Genomic DNA, 23,904 nt, shown 5'->3' on the forward strand with positions numbered 1-23,904 from the left:
GGAGGTGGGAGATCTCCTCTTGAGATAAGGATGGGAGAGTCAAAGAGAGGGCTGAGGAGGGTGGAGGTCCAGGGGAGGTTTTAAGAAGGTCACGCCTAGCGGTTTCAATTTTGTCAATGAAATCCATGGCGAGGGCTTTAGGAACAAAAGATGGGGCAAGAAACTGGGAAGGGAATGACACGGCAGGGGGTTCGAGGCAGTTGAAGGTTTGAAACAGATGCTGCAGACAGTGGGCATGGGAGTCAATAAGGATGGAGAAGTACTGTTGCCAGGCGGAAGAGAGGGCAGACAGAGTTGGGGAGGAGGAGCCCGAGGTGGACCAGGTCTAGCCTGATGTCTCGATTTCCGGCAGCAGCGCCTTTGGGCTCAGGCGAGGAGTGGGAGAAGCGGATTGTGGAATACATATATGCCCCTTGGAGGAACTGCCTCAGGGAGGCTGGTCACGATGCTCCATAAGGGTTCCTCAGCTCATTTCTTAGAGAAAGGGATGAGGAAGCCCCAGGATGACCACGGAGTGATGAGCTTATAACTACCACACTGCGAGAACAGTGCTAGACACATAGCAAGCACTTGCTATGATAATTAATAATAATATTTAGGATCACCTCTTCCCAAACACCAGGTAGGGCAAGGGACCAATCCCAACTGAACAAAGCAGAGCACGATCAAAGCTCCCACCCACCAGGGCTTATCAGGGCCCCACCTTCACACAGTGCTTGAGCTAACGGATAAAGGATGCACGGGCATTCATTCATTCAATCGTATTTACTGAGCGATCACTGTGTGCAGAGCACTGCACTAAGCGCTTGGGCAAAAACAGAGCATCTCTTTTGGGGGTGTACTCATGTGAGCCGAGGGGGCCGCTGGGGCTTGGCCCCCGTCACTGAGGTGCAAGGCCACCGGGGACTTGGCCAAGGCAGCAGGAAGAAGCCCGTGTGGTAAGAAACTGTCGACTTATTACTAAGCAAGCAGGGGGAGGAAGCTGTCCCCCAACGCCCACAACCCACTGTGGGGCTGGGACGAGCGAGAACAATGAAAGGCCCTCTTTGCTTTCCATTCAGGGACAACCAAGGAAGGAAGTTCAGAAACACTGCAGCCCCGTTCTGCGCATGCTGGTTTGTCCAGACACCCCACGGGAAATTCCAATGGCCAAGAGCACACAATTGTTCACACCAGACAGTCTGAGAACGTAAGGGAGCCGAATGTTTAAAAAAAAAAAGGGGTCAGTGGAGGCACTGTCACCCAACACGAATGACTAAATATTTATCTTGGATGGTGGCAGAGGTCGGGCAAGAAGCTCTACTGCAGCTACTCCTTTCCCAGAAGAATTTGTCTAACGGAGTAAAGCTCTCTCTGTGCAAAAGTGGAGGAGAGATTCCAGGACGGGCAGCTGGAAGTTAGTTCACTGTCTCTGACGGGTTCCCCTCACCAATCCTGGACCAAAAAACCACCAAACCGCCCCCCGCCACCTCACCACCTTCAATTTCTTCTACGGAAAAGTCACAGGCTGCCGTTTCCATTTCTTCTTCTACTCACACACCAACCTGGAGAAAGCCTAATCACAAATCCCAAAATCTCACCCAGGGAAATCGGGCCAATTCTGAAACACCCGCAACTAGGCGGAGATTTTTATGGGACTGGAAGTTGTTTCCGTCGACAGAGCCGCCTCACCCAAGGCGAGTGAGATGGAGGTAAGGCCTGGCCCGCCAAGTTTGGCGGGCAGAAAGGGCGATCGACTCCTCTCCAGGGAAACGTCTAATATGACATCACAGGCTGATGCTCGGTCTCTACGGAACATTTCGGAAGAAGCTACATAAAATGACCTCAGTAATCCAAACATGGGCGAGCACCAGCACAGGGGTTTAAAAGGGAAAAAAAAGGGGATGGGGGGAATCTTATTCCAAAGGGAAGGCAATTGGACGCTCTTGAGGTTTCCGTGGAGCCCTCTACTGGAACTAGGAAAAGCACTGGAGCTTGCTTTTAACCGAAATGCAGAAAACGGGTTTTGGCTTTAAAAAGAAGGAAGGAGCCATTTCCTCCAGCTGGCCAGCCCAGTAAATCTAAATCCTCACTCTTAGATGGCAGCCGAATTTATGGTCACTTGCTGAATGCTTAACATATTTCCAAGGAGCGATAACCACGTTAATGCGTTGGCCTGTTTGAAAGTACTCTGAAGGAGAAAAATAACACACCTCCCCACGGGGCGCTTTTGAAAAAAGGGCTGAAAGCTGTTTCCTTAACCTCGGATTTACCAATCTCTACCTGGGCAGCCTCTGGTAACTGATAGCCTACAAAGCTGCGAATGTGGTGACATCTGCAGGGAGAACGAATGGAAAAGTCATTTTGGGGAACTGCCATGGCATAGGTTTAACATCACAAGTAAAGAACAAATATCCCGACACTGCTGTTTGACCGTGGGCAAGCCACAACTTCTCTGCACCTTAGTTACCTCATCCGTAAAATGGGGATTAAGACTGTCCAACCTGATTAGTTTGCATCAACCCCAGCGCTTACTAGTGCCTGGCACATAGTAAGCGCTTAACGAATACCACATAAAAAAATCTAGGGGACTAGGAAACTAAAGGAGCAGCTCAGCCTGACTACACTGGGGAACAGAAGTGAAAATACACTGGGTGAAAGTAATTCATTTAATGTGCTACAGTTCACGTTTAACACTGTTTGAATAAATGTCAAGCGAGGGATGCGAGCAAATGTTCTAGTAACGTCAAATTCTCGATTGAAAAATAGGTCCGAATTGAGTAGAAACCAAGAATCCAATGAATAACAAGCTAGCTGAAAGTGGTCAATGGCAAGCTGCTGTCTGTGCAGCTTCTTGAACATGTTCCTCTCTACAACTTGCCATTGACCGCATACAGCTAAACTAGAAATTAGTTCAGTTTAATTAATTTCAGTTAAACTAGAAATTCTGGGACAGAAAAAGAGGTCAAGAAGGAACAGTAATCACCACTGTGGCATTTGTTGAGTGCTTACTATGTACTAACTGCTGGGGTAGTGACAGGATAATCAGGTTGGATACAGTCCCTTGTGCCACATGGGGTTCACTAAGCGGGAGGGAGAATGGGTGTTGAATCCCCACCTCACACATGAGGAAATGGAGGCCCAGAAGTGAAGTGACCTGTCCAAGGTCAAACGGCAGGCAAGTGGTGGGGTCAGGATTAGAACTTGGGGCTTCCGCTAGGCCACACTCTTGCTGGGAGAACGGAGGGCGAGTCAACCCATCAATCAGACTCGGCAACATGGCTGGTGGGGGTAAGGGGGTGGGGTCACAGAACAGCAAGCGAACACTTCCTCTTCACAGGGGGAGTGCACCTGGGACACCGGAGCACTGAAATCAGCAGAAAAGCTGAAACTGCTTCTGAGGAGAGGCCAAGTGAGCTTACCCTGGAGAGCTTGGCTGCTTTACAACTAAGGAAGGGAGCGAGATAACAGTCTACTAATATTTGAAAAGGTACGCACTACAGAGGGAGGGGACCAATTTGTACTTGGGATAAGGGTCAGAATCTTAAGACAAATGGAGGGAAATTAAGAAGAGGAAAAAAAAATTCCAAGTAAATGTCAAGAACCCACTGTGGGCGGGCTTGGCTTACGGTAAGAGCAAAGTCTCTGAGGCAATTCAAAGTTTTCCAGTGGGTGCTTTTTCCAGGTAGAAAATGGGATGCACTGTGATCCAGGAGGTTCTTTTTGTACAAAGAATAACTCTGATGGGGCCCACCTGCCCCCTTCACCCCAAAACGCTTTCTGTTCTTGCTTCTCCTGACGTGGCACTCTCCTGGTTCTCCTACGCCTCCTTTCGACTCCTTTGCCGCTCACAAAACTCTGTGCTCTTCTCCCTCTACCCTCACCCTCTTGGGAAGAGAGCCAATCCCCGTGATCCAAGCCCAGATCTCCCCTTGCAGCCGCCAGACCTCCACTGGATTGGCCGACACCTCCCGTCTTCCCTCTTAACCCTCCTCCTCTCCCAACTTCTCCATCTCTGTTGACAGCACTGCCATCCTCCCTTAAACCCGAGCTTCCAACAGCGGTATCACCTGACTTCTGTCATTCTGCTCTCACACCCAGTCTCCCACTAAAACCTGTCCATTTCCCCTCGGAGACATTTCCCGGGCCCACCCCTTCCTCTGCTGCTGCTTCTTCCCATTTCAGTCCATGTGGCTGCCCAGATCATCTTCCTGAACCACTGCTCTGCAGACCCCTTTTCATATGCCTTCGCTGGTTGCCCATCTCGATCCTCACCAAGCAAAGACTCCTTACCCTTGGCTTCAAGGGGCTCCACCATTTCCCTCCGTCTTCCTCAATGGCTCTGCTTACACTCTTCGCCCTCCCCCACAAGCCCAACTCCCAGCTGGACCCCAGTCCTACTCTCACCTGCCTCTGACCACGTGCTTACACTGCTCCCAGGGCCAGGAACTTCCTCCCTCTCACCATCCACCGGACCTCAACCCTCCCCAACTTCCAAGTCCTTCCCGGCTGATAAAAAAAAGCCTTCCCCGACTAATCCTCAATTCCACGACTTTCACTGGTGCTTTTTTTTCCTATCTCATTATTCTTACTCTGATAAATATTTCTATGTCTACCCCCGACTAGAATATAAGCTCCTGGTGAGCAAGGAGTAATAATTAATGACGACTATGGTATTTGTTAAGCGCTTACTATATGCCAAGCACAGCACTAAGTGCTGGGTCGGATACAAGTAAATCGGGTTGGACACGGTCCCTGTCCCACGTGGGGCTCACAGTCTCAATCCTCATTACACGGATGAGGTAACATGCAGAGAAGTGAAGTGGCTTGCCCAAGGTCACACAGAAGGCATGTGGCAGAGCTGGGATTAGAACCCATGACCTCCTGATTCCCAGGCCCGGGCTCTATCCATTCATTCAGTCGTATTTATTGAGCACTTACTGTGTGCAGAGCACTGAAGTGCTGCTTCTACGGGTCTCGTGTGTCCTCCCATGCCTGTCAGTTGTACTTCAAGCGCTTAGTACACTAAACGTTGCTTTCTGTAGGTTCTCAGACATATTACTCTTACAACTACTAAAGAGTGAGGATTAGAGGAGTGAACTCTGGTCTTTGAGGGCAGGTTTGGTGTGAGTGGTAGAGAGCATGACTGGATTCAGTGGCTGGCCTGCCACCTCCAGCCCAGGGAGGAAGGAATGAATGAAGAGGGTTACCCCAGATTAATGGATCTGAGGCATGGGAAGGTAAACAAACACTTCCAGGGAATAGTGAAGTTTCAACATTGAGTGCTGTACTTCTACCTTCTGTAAGCCACACCAATATTTACAAAGCACCTTGTGGGTCAGGAATGCAGGCGGGCTCTCTTTGTTAATTAAAAAAATATCCAAGGCAAACAGGGCGACTGAATTTTGACAAAGATTCTTGGGTGCTAATATAGGATCCAACAATTATTCGGAGGACATTTGCTCTAAGCTTTTTTTTTTTAGGTTTTTGCAACACAAATAGAGGAGAATCATAGGCTTACTTTCTGATGCCTCCAGTCCCCAGACCTCCTCCCTTCCTAACCTCCAATGACTCAGCAAACCATGTTGTTCACAAAATAGAGGCTATCAGATTGAAGTTCCCTAAAAGTCGCCATCCCCTCCCTCAAGGCCTCCACACTCTTCCTTCTCAGCTGTGTCCCACGAGAGCAGATCTCACCTGCCTAACCACGGTCTCCCACTACGCTCCAACTCATCCTCTTCATTCCTCTCAAATCAACTACGCACGGTGCCTTGCCCCGATCTCACCCTGCTGTTGGTCTGGTGGGTAGAGCACAGTCCTGGGGAGCAGTGTGGCCTGGAGGAGAGAGCCCGGGGCTGGGAGTCGGAGGACCTGGGTTCTAATCCCAAACCTGCCACTTTGTCCGTGTGACCTTCGGTAAGTCACTTCACTGGGCCTCAGTTTCCTCAGCTGCAAAATGGGGATTCAATATCTATTCTCCCTCTTAGACTGTGAGCCCCATGTGCTACGGGAACTGTAACTGGCCTGATTAACTGGAATCTACTCCAGGGCTTAGAACGGTGCTTGACACATAGTAAGTGCTAAATAATAATACAAATAATGTTGCCCATAGACACGAATGAGTTTGACACGTCTCAAGTAACAGACCAGAAAGACCCAACTTTAGGTATAATTAACATTAACTTGCCCGATAAAACAGCAACATAAATACGTACCAATAATAAAAGAGGTGGAATTGAAACAAATGTTAAAACACTAGTACACCTGAAAAAACCCTCTACAGAATTGCCCTTCTAGAGAGCGCCAAAGCAAATGCTTTGCGTTTGTCAATTTGAACCCCGCCTGAGTCAAGACAGGTCAGCACATTTCACTTAACGGTCACACAGGCTCTTATGGGGTTACTGCCCTAACCTGGTGAGAGTAGTTTTACCGTACTGTATATACTTGAGGGGGTAGGCAACCCAGCAACCGCACTGCACATGTGTGTGTGTGCATGCATGATGGTTGTGCAGTGGGCCCACACATGCCCAACACGGAACATATGCTGGGCATACGTTCCCTCTAGACTGTAAGCTCCTTGTGGACAGGGAACATGTCGACCAATTCTGTTTCACTGTACGCTCCCAAGCGCTTCGTTTAGTGCTCTGTACACAGTAAGCGCTCAATACATACCACTAACTGATGATGCCAGAGAAGTCACATTCTCTGCACAGAGCACCCGGGTGGCAAAACCAGAGCACTACTGTATTCCAAGTGCTTAGTGCAGCGCTCCGCCCACAGTAAGCACTCAATAAATACCACTGACTGACTAGCACGAAGCAAGAGTAAGAAATACCACCATTAAAATTCAAGACTGTTCAAGGATAAATGCGGAAAGAGTGTTACAACGGGGGAATCCCTGCCCGTGTGAGTTTGAGCTCGGGGGCTTTCCAGTCTCTCCTAGGGAACAAATACGTTTTAACTGTTGAACCTCACCTGCACCAACTGCCAACAGAATACGAGGACTGTTGGTTGGAGAATCCTCCACTTGCCCGCTCTCCTAATCCTCTTCCTTTTCCTATCCTCCCCGTCCCGCAGATTCCCACAAGCTCCCAACCTCGGGATCATCTGACTCCTCGATGCTATTTCCCACTCTTATTTTGGCTTCGGTTTCTCACCGGTCCCTTCTCCGCAACGTGCCTTGGTGTCACCGCGTCCTTTTCAGAACGTCCCATTGTCGGTTGCCCATTAGCGTCTAAAACCCCATCTGGAACACATTTCTTCCCTCAACTGGACACTCAACCTAACCCCTGGCCTCAAGGCAGCCACCCTCTCACCAGTTGACTCTTCTCCAAGCTTGCACTCTGTTCAACTCTCCTGCCTCTGGATCCTCGCTCACGCTGCCCCCAGCCCCCCGGCCTGTCTCGCCACACCACATCGCGTCTACCAACTCCCCTGGACCGTCCTCTCTCAAGGGCTTGGAGTACAGCGCTCTGCACACACAGTAAGCGCTCAATCCGTACCACTGATCGATGGATTCTGCACCCTCCCGCCCGCCCCCACCCCCATTCAAAGCTCCCCTAAAACGTCACTTTCTGACTCACCCCCACCTTACAGGTCCCATTGCCTTCTAGAGCTCACACAAATATTTATTATCGGGTTTACTTATTGCTTGCTTGTGTTTCAATCCTTCAAATCTCTTCTTTTATTACCTCGTGTTTGGTCGGCAACTTAAAACCCCTGGCTTCCACCACTAGGTGGTAGGAGACTGTTGTTTAATGTCTATGCTCCGTTCCCGGTTTAACGGTTTAACGTCTGTGCTCCGTTCCCCGGCACCTACTTTGCACTCTATGGGCACTGTTGAGGAAGAGGACTACGGGGTAAACGTTAAATCTTGTAAAAGACCGTCTTATACATCAGCGCTCACGGACTTATTCATTCGCTCGTGTCGCATACTGCCGGTGCTACCGGACCCATCTGGCAGTTGAGCGCGGAAACTGGCAAAAAAACGGCTGCTGAGCCCACCCGGGCTCTCGGCTAGTCCCGACTCCGCCACCCAACTGGTGTGTGACCTTGGGCTTAGTTTAGCTTCTCTGTGCCTCAGACCACTCTGATTATCTTGTATCTACCCCAGTGACGAGCATGATGCGGGGCCCAGAGTTAGTATTTAATAAATACCATCATCGTCGTCATCATCAAGAACTTCAGACCCTCATGGATTTACAACGGCAGTTAGCCGTTTTGCTTAACCTGACCTGGGGAAGTCACCAATTTAGGCCAGAAGACAGAAGTTCACCCCTAATGCCAGTCTTTACCTGCAGTTTACGGGCCATGGCTACCACCTCGTGGTCGGGAGGGTTGTACTTGTAACAATTTGAAAACATCAATCGGACGTCCGCAGCAAATTCCTGAGCATCTCTGTATTCCCGGTTTTCTAGTTTGGACTAGAAAGAGAACAAAGTACTCCAATTAATAGCGCGCACGCATATACACCCACACCCAGAAAGGTGGCAGAGGCCTGCTGAAAGGAAAAGCTTGCCCATGGCATCAGCTTGGTGGGTTTTTTTGCCCAGTCTTCAGTAACACTCAGTTTACCATGGAACGCCCTTCTAGCAACGTCCCTCAAACAGGTCGGTATACACCGCTCCCTATCTGCTTTGCTCCCTGCCAACTCTCTTCTAGACTCTCAAGAATCTCGATTTTTGCCCTCTCCACTCTACTGGGGCAGCACCTATCAAGGTTCCCGGCTTCCTTCGGTGAAAACACTAGCGGCCGCTTCTCGGCCTGATCCTTTCTGACCTGTCGCAAGTGGCCCCGTCAACCACCTCTTAGAAATTCCCTGCTGCCAAGGCTCCACAGTCAATTCTCTCCTGGTGTTAATCTCTCCTTCTCAGTTTCCCTCGCTGGTTCTACCACGCAGGATCAGTTTTCGCCCCCCGCTTGGGATAGAAGGGTATTGGAGAACTAGGGAGTGGTGTTCTGGCAGCCTACTCTACCTGGCTAGAGGGTGAGGTGAATAATGTTGGAGATTTTAAGATCTTGGAGGGCAGGAATCAGGCCTGTTAATTCCATTGTACTCTGCACACGATAGGTACTTAGGGAGTACTGCTGATTATGAAAAAAACGGTTGGTGCATGTGGATGGACGGTGATCAGGATGCGAGTCTAAAGCAGCTCTCCCATAACCTGAGGTTCTCTGACAACGTGACTCCCCCGTTCCCCGCCAGGTTGTGAGAGTTGACCATTTCCCAAACCCGCTTCCGTTCTCTTCACCCTTTCAACTGCTACTCTGGTACAAGCTCTCATCACTCCTGTCGAACTCCCGGAGCAGCCTCCTTCACGATTTCCTCTCTAATATGCGGCTACACTTTGCTGCCTGTCTTTTCCTTTTTTTTAAAAAAAGAGGCCCAGAGCCATTCCGTGCCTCGAAGGTCTCCGAGGCCTCCCTATCTGCCAATTCCCTCATCTGCTCTTTTCTCGCTCCCTCCAACTCAACCCCAGCCTCGTAGACGTCATTGCTCCCAAATGAACCTCCTGACTCTCACCCTCCGCTCTCTTTTTTGACCCACTGCTGACACCTTTCCCGTGCCTGCTCTCTGCCCCCTTTCCCCTTTCCTCCCCCGAACTCCGCCTCATTCCTAACCACGGCACATTCATTAGTTCAGGTCTACCGCTTCCTCCACTGAACGGTGAACTTCAAGGGCGGGGGAATCGCCTCTTTCCCCCTTTCGTACGGTACCCGAGGGAGCTGGCGCAGCACACCGCACACAGTAGGTGCTGCCAGAATACCGTTGATACCAACACTGCGTTCTCCCGCAGACCCCCAACCTATGTTAGCCACTTCTCCACTCCCTGGGATAACTGCACGGACAAGTGAACCCAATCTACCCCCTTTCCGCAGCTGGTGGTTTTGACCTTCTTCCCAACCGACCGTTTTTCCAAGTAAACCAAACATAGGGAAGGGAGGTAAGGGTACAGTGGATGCACTTAGCTCATATGCTTCAGAGAGTGGGCTCACAAAACCCACAAGAAAACCCGCCTGCTGGTCTGAACCGGTTAAGAGGACACCCCCCCCCCCAGCCCCCAACCAAACCACTCCGTGGTCGGAACAGGAGAAAGGGCTGGCTGGTGTCATGGAGGAAAGGAAAGGATTTCTCTTTGCTTCTTGATGTCCAATACTTGGGGAAAAAAAATCCTAATGACAAAAACAAGATCTTAGCATCGGTACGCCAGTGTGGTTTCAGGCAACGCTTTGCGCTGCTGGCCTAGAGTCGGGAGCCTCCCACGCGTCCCACCTTGGGGGGGAGCTGCCTATTCCTCTGAGCAAGCTGGAAGTGAGAAAGAAGCCGGAAAACGACCGAAGTCTTAAGAGCGCCAACTGACTGTGGGGGCCAAAAGGAATCAAAACCTGCCCCCAAACGTTTGCCTCGGGTAGCGAGTTCGGCGGCCAAGGCAGAAGACCTCTGCTCGGTTACACGAAACTTGTCACTCCTCAAAACTTCACATCACACCCAATGCACCCTACAGAGCCAACGGCCTTACTTTGATTGTGCTCAGGTCCATGGGGTGCTTGATGATATCGCAATAATCGTGCAGTCCCAGGGCTTCCACATCCACAGGTTTGTAGAAGGGCCAGGCATAGGCCGCGTGCTTCTTGGCAAACATCTCCTTGATGATGCCGCTGCAATACTTCAACTGCTCTGATATCTTGTTACTCTTTTCCACCACGTGCTGCTGAGAGTCGGGCACGTCCTTCTTCGGAGGCTTCACGGGGCGGCTGCTCTCCCTGCGGGGGCCCAACTTGGCAGACTTCGGCTCGGCGGCGAGTGAGGGCGATTCGTGAATGGGATCCATGGTGGTGGGGGTGGTAGTATCCGCTTTCCTCTTCACCCCCTTTTTTGTCTGTTCACACATGAGACAGGGAGGAGAACATTGGAAGGAGAGCACTGACCCCGGAAACTACCTCCACCCCTCAGCTGCCTCGCCTTTTTTGCCTCCTCCTCTCCGTACAAATCGCTTCTTCCCCACGTCCGCTGGGACCGAGGTGGCTTTTCTGGCTACCAAGCGGAGCCCAAGAGTGTCGCTCACTCCCTGATGCTAGAGAGGAGCACTGACTCTTTCGGACCACAAGGGGTCGGTTTAGGACACTGCAGCAGCAGCCTGGACCCAGTGGAGGGAGGGATCCACTAAACGGCTGCCCAGGCATCTGAGAGAGGCTGAGATGCGCTACAGGGGCTGCGGTCCTCTCCCACAGCACTGAAGAGCGGAGCACGGGGCCCAGTAACGGGCTGGTGGCGTCAGGGAGGCCCAGGGAAACCCGTCTGTGGCCTTAACTCCTGCCAACCATGGGGGGGGGGGGGGGGGCGGCTCTGCAAGTGGCTGCCACAACCAACCACGGCAGTAAGCACCATCGTTCGAGACGGCAGGAAACTCGCGTCTGAAGACAACCACAAACATCCAAGTGATCTGAAAATGGCTATTTTTGAGCCTGGCTGAAGTGGAAATCGCTCATTTCCAGGTCAAATGCAATTTGAAAAACAAAAACCCCAAACTAAAAAGTCCGACAGACCAAAAAAAAAAAAAACCCTCCCCCAAACCCTCGTAAAACAAAAAGAATCCTAATCTTAAGTAAGCACCAAATCCAGAAGGCCCAAGGGTTCCTCAAGTGGTTCTGGGAGCCCAGCTCTCACAGATTACTTGGATGTTCTCTGCAAACATGGGCCACCTTAAATTAGAAGCGGGAAGATGATGATTATGATACCGCTGAGAGGAAGGTGCTTAATAAAATTAAGTGGGGGCTCAGAGGGCTAAGCAGGCGAGCCGAGCCCGAACTGGGTTTCTCGGAACTCAGCGTGGCCCTCCTGGGGAACCGCCGGAAAGCCCAGACCCAGTCCCGATCCCCAAATGGGGCCTGCTGACTGTTTCGATTCTGAAGAAGAAATCGATCTCTTCAGCGCTGGGTGACTGCAATTTGCTGGGGTTTCTGAGGTGGCAACAGCATATCCCCAAATGCCCCCATTTTACAGAATGGCAACCAAACCAACATGGCCACTCACCTTCACGGGCTGTGCTGCAGTTGTGAGAATAGGTGTATGGGTCTGAATTGGCTGGGGAGCAGGGGGCGGAGGGGGCGGAGGAGGGGGCGGCGGGGGGCGGCGGAGTTTGGAGAGTCTGGGGAGACACCACCGTTATTATCGGCGTCTGAACGATAAGATCGGGGGTGACGGAGGGAAAGGAATGAGTTGTCGGCACAGGCTGAAGATTCGGCTGTGGGGTCTGTGTCTGGGGTGGGGTTGATGCTTGAGTTGTGTTTGGTACCGTTGAGGCTCCAGGTTTAGCTGTTACTGTCAAAGACAAAAGGGAAGAGATGTCATGCCCAGTGTAGGAGACAAGTCAACCTGAACTGTGGGGGTGAGGGGGAGAGTGGGGACACACACAGGATATTATACATAACATCAACGTGTTGGATGGGATGGGCCTTCTTCCAAGAGCGGTATGGCCAGGCAACCCTCATGGGAAGCCAGAGAGGCGCCACCTTTCCAACTTGCTACTTGAACTCCCTCGGGCAGTCTGGACACTGAGGGACCCGCAATGAAGAAACTGAGCAAAAAAAGTCAGCTGGCAGCAGCCTTGCTTTGAAAGTGGAACCGTTTCCTCGGCAGCTCGTCCCGGAAGAGCCATCACCGTTCCCAGAAGTGCAGCCTCCCACAGCAGCGCTTCTAGATGGGACAGACCCCAAGCGGCGGTAAGGTAAGAGCTGTGGCCAGCCGGCACACTGTCACCCCTCCGCCAGCCTGGTTCCGGCAAGATCCGCAGCAGCACCTGAGGAAGGGGAGAGGCGGGGACTGCTCTCAAGGCTCAGACCGTCGGTTTTTTGGTCCTGTCCCTTTCTCTCTCTAGTGTGGCTTCTGGGTAAGGAGAGTGCCCTCTCTGCCCACACAGCGGGGCGAGTCGATAAGTGTGGCCTAATCAAAGGGAAGACACAGCTGCTCCCTGCTTGGCCTGACAGCTCCATCCCCAGAGGGACAGGGCGTGAAGGCCATCTTTATCAGGAGCCGAGGTCAGTCGGTAGTCGCTTTCGACAGAAGGGGGATTCCACTAACACGCCTAGATCGGAAGCCTGATCTTAATCGTGGATGCTGCTACTCCATGCTGATTCTAATGCATGGGAGGGGGAGAACGGAAAAAAAATAAAAAAGCATATGCACCTATGTAAAGGTGCACACATTTAAGACATAAGGCACAAAGCCTGCAAACTCGGAGGGTCGCTCAGGCCATCAGTCCAGAATCGCAGAATCGAGTTGCAAGATTCTGCTCTGGGCAGGTGGACGAGGATTATTTACCGTAACCCAAGTTCTCTGGAGGGGTAGAGACCCGCAGGAGGATCGTGCTGGCAGCGGCTTCAGTCCGCGCTGCCCCTCCCTCCTCCCCACTTTTAAAGCTTAAAGGGCTCCCTCCTTGGTTAGCAAGGCAGCCTGAGCAGGAAGAGGTCAGGCTCTGCTCTTCTCCCGGTCTGAGGGAGGCCAGCGCCCCCTCCTCCACAACCTTTTAGGTCTCCAGAGTCAAAACTCTGCCGAAGAGAACGGAAAGAGCAAAAAAAAGCATCGTTCGAGAAAGGGGGAGGCGGCGGGCGGTTGTGATCATCTGGTGTGTCTGCAAACCTTCAGAGAACCCAGGTTATGGTAAGTAACCCTTGCTTCTCCACAGGCAGTCTTAGATAGGAACAGGCCAGATGATCACTCTGGTGACAATCGCCCTCTGACACGGATCCCAAGGAAGAGGTGGGACCGTGGCTCCGGAAACAGGCGCTGCATCGGGCCGTTCAACCGCCCACGCACCCAGAGGTGAAACACATACAGCTCTAAACCTTCCAGAGTCCCCGGTTTGTGAGAGCAACTCAAACTACTACTTCTGAGGTGGACGGGGGGACGCCGCCAGCCGGCTATGCTGGGACCATCTCATAGTCGGAAGCTCCTGAAATCAGCACTGCAGGGTGGCTCTGCTGAGACGACTGTCCTCGCCCAGCGGTCGCATCCCAACAGTAGTAGCTGAGGAATCTAAGCGCAGTAGGCTGTGTGGCTGCTCTGTACATTCCTTCTACTGGGATGCCGCTCGAGGGCCGGGACTTGGAGCAGGACCGTGGGATCTTCCCAAACCGGCAGGGCAGACAACTCAGAGACGGACTCCATCGGCCAGTGGGAAAATCATTGCCGCAGAAATGGAGGACTCTGTGACTCGAGGCGGTTAGGGCCGCGGATGTTACGGGCGCGTAAGCCAGTCTCTTGAAGTGAAAGAGAAGATCTCTCAGGGACAGGACCCCACCAGCCCCTCTCCTGTGCAAATTCGTTCCCTGAAGTCCACAACAAGCTGTACACTACCTAATGTTTTGGCAAACAGTCCTCCTTGCCTCCCTGGGACCAGCTGGGGCTCCAGTGCCTGTTTCCAAAGCAAGCTCTGAGCACCCCTGAGGGGCTGTTCGTAAGAGTCGGTCCTGCCAGAGACCAGCAGAAAGGGAGGAGGATGGTGCCGATGTACATTGGCTCATATCCAAAAGAAAGGATACCGTGTCCCCTGAGGCGAGGGGCGGGGGAGACGGGGACGGGGACTGTCGAAGTGCAACTCGTTCCTAAAAGTGCCACTAGGAATTTTGTTGACTCTAAGTGGCTGACCCCGTCCCCGACCTCCTGACTGGGCTGCCACGGAGGTGGCTGTTGACCTGATTATTCTGCTAGTGGAAGCCAGTTGGAATCCCTCCTCCATGACCTCTACTTGGGCAAAGCAGAAAGTCAGAGCAGGGATTAGGGTACCGGGATGGGCTTTCCTTGTTCTGGGAGGTCATCCGGTCGTCTCCCTCAGTAAAGATTTTCCACTGGCAAAACAACTAACGTGCTTGGTAAAACGCTGGAGAGTTGACCAGGACGGACTTGGCCGTAGCCACATTTTGAACTGCGCAGAAGCTGGTAACACACAGGCCCTGGCTTAGCCCTAACGGGTCTCTCGCCCAGCTAAAAAGGCTGCCTCTGGTAGGAGGGACGAATGGCCTCTGACAGCCCCTCCTATTTTGCTGATTTTCCTACCACACAGGCAGAGAATTGAGCAGATGAAAAAAAAATCTCTACAAGTTTATCGATGCGCCCAGCTAAAGCACAAGCGTTTCTAGAAGAGGGGGACTCTAAGGAGGGAATGAATGCATTGACTCTGTGGGGTTGAGATTGAAGCGAGAGGAATTCCGTGCCAAACGAAACCACTTATCCACCGTAACTGATGAAGTTTTGCAGGCCCCGGATTCCCAAAGGCAGGCACGCCTGCTTCCCTGAGAAATTGGTGTGGCAAGGGACGAGGGTGCACGTAATGGTGACGGTCAGCTTCTAAGAGCAGGAGAGCTGGGGTTCCTCTTCAGGATCTTCAGGCAACGGCTTAATTACCTCCGCTTCATGTTCAGGAAGAGGTTCAAAAAGTCACCTTCCACATCAGAACGGGGCCAGTTAACGCCTCGGCTCGACTGGCCGCCTCCCGAGGCCAGATGCGCAGGCTCAGGGATACTCCTCCGGAGGAAACACTGGCAGCAGAACAGTAAACCACGTTTTGAAAAGCCACTGCTCGAGTGGCCTCCGCTCACAAAACCCAACACTTGTTTGTTTATTTTTATGGTATTTGTTATGCACCTACTATGTGCCAGGCACTGTACTAAGCGCTGGTGTAGATACAAGCAAATCAGGTTGGACACAGTCCCTTTGCCAAATGGGGCTCATGGTCTTAATTAATCTCCGATTTACAGAGGAGGTAACAGGCATGGAGAACTGAAGGGAATTGCCCATGATCACAGAGCAGACAAGTAGCAGAGCCGAAATTCGAACCCAGGTCCTTCTGACTCTCAGGTCTGGGCTCTATCCACTAGACCACGCTGCTTCCTGTGCCACAGTTTTCCCCGCTTTAGAAATTTCAGCCAATTCTCGCCAAGTGGGTGCCAGGAAAGGTGGAACTGGGGGAACCTCACTGCCCAGGATGGGTGTTGGGGTGCTGCCTGCTGGGTGGTCCCCTGATTTAGACTCTGGTAATAATAATAATTTTGGTATTTGTTAAGTGCTTACTATGTGCCAAGCACTGTTGGAGATACAAGGTCATCAGGTTGTCCCACATGGGGCTCACACTCAATCCCCATTTTCCAGATGAGGTAACAGGCACAGAGAAGTTAAGTGACTTGCCCAAAGTCACACAGCTGCTAAGTGGCGGAGCTGGGATTAGAACCCATGACTTCTGACTCCCAAGTCCGCTCTTTTTCCACTGAGCCACACTGGTAAAGGAGGGGGGAGGCTGCTGGAACCTCAGTTCAAGCAATCCTGACACGATGCAGGCCACGGGAGACACCTAACTGAATGCGCATGGCCCAGTGCTTAAAGCAAAGGAGTGGAGTCCCTGAACTTGGCCCGGTCAGCAGACTGACTCTGAGGGGACAGCATGCACTGCAGCTCCTGAAACCCAAGGGGGGAAAACACCCTGGATAACAAATTGGTGAGAAAATAATGAAATTCTGGCGAGGTGCTGGGGGAGTGTGACCATAGAAAGAGTACGCTGTGGCACCAGGAGGGGGAGAATCGAAGGGTCACAAAAGGAGGCCGTTTGATTCATTCAGCAGCAGTATTTATTGGGCACCAACTGCATGCAGAGCACCAAACTAGGTGCCTGTGCACATACAATATGAATACAAGACACGTTCCCTGCTGTCGAGGAGCTTACAGTCTATTGGGGGAGGCACACAGACAAATCGCTTACATAAAGAGTGGGAAGAGGAGAAAGAACAGACAACTAGGCAGCAGGTAACAGCAAAAGTGAGTCAAAAACCAAATAAGTCGATACAGAGGTAAGTGCTGAGGGATGACCTGCCCTGGGGAGACTTTTCAGGAGCAGAAAGGTAAGGACAGAGATTTGGCAGAGGGCCTTTAAGCCAATGGTCAGGCATCTCTGGGACAGGGAGAGAAACAGGTACCCTTTGGATGTTGGAGGTATCTGATGCCAGGAGAGCTGTATTCCAAACAGAGTTTTAGGAAGATGGTCTAGGCAGCAGAGGGTAGAATATGCTGAAGACGGGAGAGGCTGGAGGCCAGGAGACCAGTAAGGCAATGACCACAGCTTGAGCCAGGACAGAGAATAAGGGGCAACTGGGAGGCTTTAGAAAGACAGACTAAATGTGAGAAGCAGACAGAGAAGTCAAAGATGATTCAAGGGTTGTAAGCTCATGGAACGGGAAGGAAAATGGTGGTGTCATCTGAGAGAGACTAAGTTAAGAGGAAGAGGTGGTAGTGGTGGTGGTTCGTGAGGAGATGACTTCAGTTCTAGCCATGTTGAGCTGAAGATGCAGGCAAGGCATGCATGTAGCACGGCCCCAGAGGCAGGAGGAAATGCAAGACTAAAGTAGGTGAGGTAGATTTGGAAGTCAACGACAGAGCACCACTGAGACAGAAAGCATGGAGCACGCAGAGTAGGCGAACCAGAGCACGATCTTGGGACAGTCACATTTACAGGGTGCGTGCGTGCATGTGTAAGGGGGGGCGGCGGTCAGTAGAGAAAGCCGAGGTAGAGACAGAGAGGAGAAGGAAGGGATCAACAGCTGTCTAGGAAGATTAAGACTAAGATTAAGAGCACAGCCCATTTGACTTGGCCAAAAGGTAGTCATCAGAGACCCGAGTGAGCAGGGCTCCAGGAGAGCCAAGTGGGCAAAAAACCAGAACGCAAGAGGTTGGTGGAGAGGAAGAGTGTATGCAGCCCGTTGAAGGAGTCTGTGCAGGAAAGGCAGGAGGGAGATGAGGCAATAGCTTGAGGGTTGATGGGAATCAAGAGAAGCCTTTTTCAGCAAGACAGACACTGATGCTTGAAGCCCACCTAGAAGGAGCCATAGAGAGCGAGAGAAAGATCCGCCATGAAGGGAAGTCACGGGTGTAGACGATCGCCTGGGATGAGGATATATGCCAAGTGAACATGCCACCCTGAAAGCCAAGGAGGCTGCTGCTGTTACATGGCAGCAAGGCTTTATATGCTGGATGGGGAGGGGAGGATGGAGAGAGGCCTGACCGTGTAGAAAGATTCATGTGGGGCCGCCAACCCCACTGGGCTAGGCCGTACCTCGGCTGAGTTTTCTCCCTAGGAAAAGGAAGGGATTGGGGTTGGGGGAGGTTGGGGGGCGGGGGGGACTGAATCTCCTATGGGGCCTTACTTTCTCTAAAGAGAGCTAATGGGCCTTACCTCTCTCCTCATTTTCCATTTTTAAAAACTGGCCCCTAGTCTTCTGGCACTGCAGGTCTGGGAATTCCTCCAAGAGCCCTACCGGGAGGGGGGAGAGAAGGGAGAGAGGAGAGAGAAGAGAGAGAGAGGATGGGTTGACCAGACTGTGCTAGGGAGCTCCCTTAAGCAAGGGAGCTTCGGTGAGGGAGTTCCCCTCCCCATCAACCCTGAGGTGTGGGAAGGGGGCACCGGTGTCCTGCGGATTATCAGGGCACAAGAACCTTGTCGGTCCTGCAGGGGGTGGGAAGGAGGGAGAGATTCACTCATTCATTCAATCGTATTTATTGAGCGCTTACTGTGTGCAGAGCACTGTACTAAGGGCTTGGGAAGTACAAGTCGGCAACATATAGAGACGGTCCCTAACCAACAACGGGCTCACAGTCTAGAAGATCAGATCAGATCAGATCAGAGAGATCCGGATGGGACGGGACACAAGAGCAGACAGAGGCGGTGGACTAACCCTCCGTCGGCTCAATGTAAGATGATTTACCTGGGGTGAGTCTCTGCGTTCTTCCCAGCAAAGCATCGGAAGAGAAAATGGAGGGGTGGAAGGGAGAAGCGCCAGCCCCTCCCTAGGACCATCAGGTCCCAAGATCTGGTGGAGCCTGATCTCTTTCTGGCCCGGCTGCCTGCTACCCAGCTCTGCCCCTTGTCTGCTGCGTGACCTTGGGCAAGTCATTTTATTTATCTATGCCTCAGTTCCCTCATATGTAAAACGGGGATTGAGACTGAGCTCCACATGGTACAGGGACTGGGTCCAACCTGACTTGCCTGCATCCACGCCAGCTCTTAGTACAGTGTCTGGCACATACTAAGCACTTAAATACCACAATTATTATTACTATTATTACCACCCAGCCCCTCAAGCTTTAAAGGACAAGTCCTGAGGGAATCAGAAAACAGCCGGTGTATGGCGTACCCACCTTGGAAAATAATTACTGAGTCTATCAGGACAGATGGCCGCCTAATCTTTCTTTAAAGATCCTCACTTGATGGCCCGTTCCCAGTTTTTGGCATCCTGATCATGAACAAATCGTTCCTCACATATAATCCCCACTTCCTCTTGTTCAATCCTCGGCGGACAGAGACCGACTAATGAGCGTCCTCTCTGTGAGAGCCCTCCGGATACTTGAAGTCTTTCTTTTCATTAGGTTAGGCGGCCCCCAGTCCTTTAACCGAAGGGTGAGCCAGATACGACCCACATTCTGGCTCGCCGTGCAATTTCATCTGGCTCTGTTTCAAACGAGCTATCGCTCAAGGCCCCTGGGCAACATCGCAATGCCAATACCAGCGAAAGGTGTTGGGGGCTAACGGGATGTATTCCTGGAAGAACAGATATGACTGTTCTTCTGTCGTCTAGCCACCGCCCCCCGGCCCTCCCCATCCCCAGCCCATGGGCTTGCCGAAAGAAACAAATGGCCTGTGGGTCACAATAACTGCATGCCCCTGCTTTTTTTCCCTTCTGCCTTATCAAACGTAAAAGCTAACAACACCCGGATGATAAAGGAGTTGGAGGCGTTTCCCTTTATTAACTCTCAAGGTCACGGTCCGCAGATTTATGGTGGGGGTGGAGGGAGGGGAGGGAAAGAGGTCATTTGTATCTGCTGTCATCTTACAATTGCATTTTCCCTCAACTTAGTGGGGAAGCTCCTCAAAGCAGAGTGCATAGGCCCCGAACGTGGCTTTGTGCTTGCCTTGTTTTTGTAGACTTCAGTTTCGTCTCAATTATTTTATCTTGTGTTATGTCTGTGTTTTTGCCTTATTGGGAGATTCCCCGTTTCCCTTGGCAGATGCTGCCCTCCAGCCAAACTATTTTGCTTCCATCAGTTTCTGAATCCACGGCAACTTAGGTTCTGCACCCATAACAACAACGACAACAGCAGCAGCAGAGGTATTTGTTAAGCACTTACTCTGGGCCAAGCACCGGGCTCTGCGCTGGGGTAGATACAGTACAAACAGATCAGACGCAGTCCCTATCCCATACGGGGCTCACCAACTAGGAGTGGGGGAGAACAGGGATCAAAACTCCATTTTCCAGATGAGGAAACAGAGGCCCAGAGTGGCTAAGTGACTTGCCCAAGGTCACACAGCAGACAAGTGGTGGAACTGGGCTTAGAACCCAGGTCACCGCCATCTTTATATCATTTGAATAAGCTTAAATATTACATTTGCTCTATCAGGTTCCTCCCTTTAAAAAGTAACACACGCTCCAATTTTAAGGGCACCTGACTTTCCTTAATTCAATCAATCAATCAATCAATCGTATTTATTGAGCGCTTACTGTGTGCAGAGCACTGAAATAAGCGCTTGGGAAGTACAAGTTGGCAACATATAGAGACAGTCCCTACCGAACAGTGGGCTCACAGTCTAAAAGGGGGAGACAAAGAACAAAACCAAACGTACTAACAATTAATTCCGCTCTCAACAGCTTTCGCCCACCAGTTTCAGAGAAGTCTATCAATCAGGAAATACAGGAGTGGAAGACCGGCCCTAGGTTTTAAGGTCTTCACGCTCAGCACTTCAAAATCTGCAGCCTAGAAGTCTCCTGGACTCTTGATAAGAGAAAGACCATCACCCCAGGCAGGAAGACCAACTTTCCCCCACTTCTGTCAGTCAGCAACAGAGGGAATGCTCCCCATGCGAAGGAAAGGAAGGCAAGGAAAAGGAAGAGGAAGGGGAAAAGGGAAGGGGCAGGCTTTCTTAGGGCACAAATACATCAAAGGCCCATTTGTTATTGCAGCACATTGCTGGTCACAACATCAAAAACCCAATGGGGAAGAAAGCCACGGTCCTGAATAGTAACAGCAAGTCAGAGTTAGCAAAACCAGAGGATCTGATTAGGAATGTAAAAAAAAACCCCTCGCACTCTGAGGGCCAGCTCTGCTGCTGACTCACAGGGTGACCGGGCACCACGCTTCTCTCAATTCAGAACACCCAGAACAATCTCTGAGAGGTATATACCGCAGGGGTGAAAAGAACCTCGGAGAACAACCTGAGTGAAATGGGACGGTTCATCAGTTCACGTTGATAATGGAACGCCAAAAGGCTACTGGAAGGAATTCGGGAAACATGGCCATTCTAAACGCCCTTAGATTTAGCCCACTCTCATAGAGCTCTTTCCCAGGAATTCTACTAGAAATTAACAGCTGATATTGAGGGGGAAATTATTTCGCCGGCAAAGTACGCCACCAACTACAGTGGCACACTTGCCACCTATATATTGGACAGGGCTGCTAGCAGGAGGTGCCAAAACGCACCAACGGACACTTTTTAGACTGAATGCATCTCCCCTCCCCATCCCAGTCCAAAACCAGGAAACCTTAAAACCCTGGGTTTAACCAAGGAATGAAAAAGCAAGCGACAATTTCAGAAAAACAAAAATGTAAGCAAAACAGGTAACACACTGACATTATACAACACTATATTTCAAAGTACACATCACATTATTGGTTTACCCTCTGGGGAACCATAGACTTCAGTGGAATCCAGGCAAAAAAAACTCGGCTGCAAATACAGCTTGGCTTCTGACCCACTTTGGAGCCTAAGGCGAACCTTTCAAACCACCTAGATAGCAGTTTCTTCTATAATGGGGCTGTGCAGAGTGGACTATGTCCGTGAAATTTTGTCAGTTCTAAAATGTCCATCACAGAGAGTTACTCGAAATATTTCCTTCTAACATTTTAAAGTACTACAGCAGAGAATCCTTCAATGGGGGAACAGAATTTCAACCCTCGGGGCGAAAAACTTACTACTGGTTACAGGAAAATTCGGGGCAGGGGAGAAGTGCCATCTAATCGGTTATCCTGTCTAATGGGAGCCCACATGGCAGTATTGTTTCCACTCTATGCCTAATTTAGCTCAGATTCTTCTCCCAGATTTCTGCTCACATTCTACATTATCAACCACGGGTTTTCCCTTCTATTAAGTTCTTGGAAAGGAGGCACCGTGGGTGACTCAGAAGAGCCAGGGGAGCAAAAAAAGTCTCTCAGTTCTTACATGGCTATAAGGAATGGAATGGAAAGCCAAAGAGCTACACAACAAGAGCCAGGTAGGGGTCCTTTGGTTCCTGGAAAGACCCTTAGGGGCTGAAAATGAATTTAAGGGGCCATCAACGTTCCGTTACCCTACCTGCTTCTTTCCTCCCACGTCCTCGTCCTTTCGCCTGGACTATAACAATTTCGGTTTCTTCTGAGGGCAATTCAGAGATCTTCTGCAGGAAGAGCTTCTCTAGAGCTTCTGCCATTAAGACTATGTCATCTCCTGGCTGGAGAAAAAGACACACAGTTTAGCTGGGCAGCACAATCCACATGCTAACAGAAAGACCAACATCTTAGATATTCAGAACCCGCAGTATAACCACATTATTTATGTTTGACACGTGACCCGGGACCTAGCCACTGTGGCCCTTCTAAATGCCCTGTGCACGCACTTCCAAGTTGAAAAAGTACAGCCCGGAATTTCTCACTGCATCTCAAGTGGCAGTTTGTAACCCTGCTGAAGGTTGCTTCCCCTCAGCCACCAACCTTATGCTGTTCTCCCCCTCACTTTTTGTACATCATTGCCAACTTTCTCCTCGCTAAACACATATCAAATCTATGTAATAACCACACTCCTTGTTTCATTTGCTTTCTGAGCACAGATAACAATACCCTTCCTGTAATCGAGTCCCCACCCCCCAAGCAACTCGCAGTAAGTAGTCCAAGGCTCAGTTCGCAGGCTCTTTACGTAATCCCATCATCTCTCTTTTCCTTCACAGAGCTCCGATCTGCTACGGGGCTATTCGGCAAATATATGGTTTCAATATGCCCGGGCAGCTCACCCTCTGAAAGAAAGACGACAGGTGCTGCAATCCCTGCCTTGCGAGTCAGCCTTAAACGAGAAGCTGAACATCAAACACTCGATTTGAAAGCTAGCAGAGGGAGACAGAGGGACGGAGAGAAGGGACACTGAGTCTCAGTGGTGATTTTTCCTCTGTTCTACCAAGTCACCACCAAAAGCTCCCTTCAGTTTCTCCCTGGAGTTCTTCTACTCGATTCTGAAGAGAAGTTAAACTTCCAAACGGGTCTCGTTTGTCACTATGGAAGCAAAAGCTATAAACAAAGTCTATTGCTTCACAGCAGGACCGGGCAGTATGAACTTACTGGATGGTGGCTAGATGAGATGTTTAGTTCTACACATCTGTTAGAGGACAAGGGAATACTGCTTCCTTGCCAAAGTGCCTGCTAATAACTGTTCTACAACTAAACACCCGTCATTAGACAGTTATGTTCCTGTAATTCCACAGTGGTTCGGGACTGTCCCCGTGTAACAAGCTGCATTGTTCAAATAGATTCTTCAGGCTGATTCCCTCATCACTCTTCCCATTCACTCGACCTAATGAGAGCATCCTGAAGGGCTGGAAGTTCAAGGACGGCAGTTTTTCCTCCTGAACTAGTTACGGCTCAGAGAGGATCAAAACCACAAGCGCTCTGTAGTGTGTGCAAATAAACAGATCCCCATCCTACTCCATTTCTAATGGCTGCTATTTTTGCCAGCTTCCCTGTAGATGGCTCAAGAAGTGACTTCAGCTGGGCCACAAGCAGCACTGTAAATTGCCACATCAGTGATTTTCCCCCCTACGGTAGTTGTTAAAACGCTTACTATGTGCCAAGGCACTGTACTGAGCACT

The 23,904-nt window shown here is 50.9% G+C and overlaps 1 protein-coding gene across 1 annotated transcript in view; it reads right to left on the reverse strand.

Moving 5' to 3' along the window:
* The window catches only part of BRD4 (bromodomain containing 4), a 62,424-nt gene that overhangs the window by 30,576 nt on the left and 7,944 nt on the right, over positions 1-23,904 (reverse strand). Inside the window, 5 exon segments of the mRNA XM_038740571.1 lie at positions 8,274-8,402; positions 10,500-10,859; positions 12,014-12,109; positions 12,111-12,301; positions 22,365-22,500. Coding sequence (XP_038596499.1) covers positions 8,274-8,402; positions 10,500-10,859; positions 12,014-12,109; positions 12,111-12,301; positions 22,365-22,500 — 912 coding nt within the window.

This window comes from Tachyglossus aculeatus, chromosome X1 (assembly GCF_015852505.1).
Source record: "Tachyglossus aculeatus isolate mTacAcu1 chromosome X1, mTacAcu1.pri, whole genome shotgun sequence".
In the NCBI taxonomy this organism is placed as follows: domain Eukaryota; kingdom Metazoa; phylum Chordata; class Mammalia; order Monotremata; family Tachyglossidae; genus Tachyglossus; species Tachyglossus aculeatus.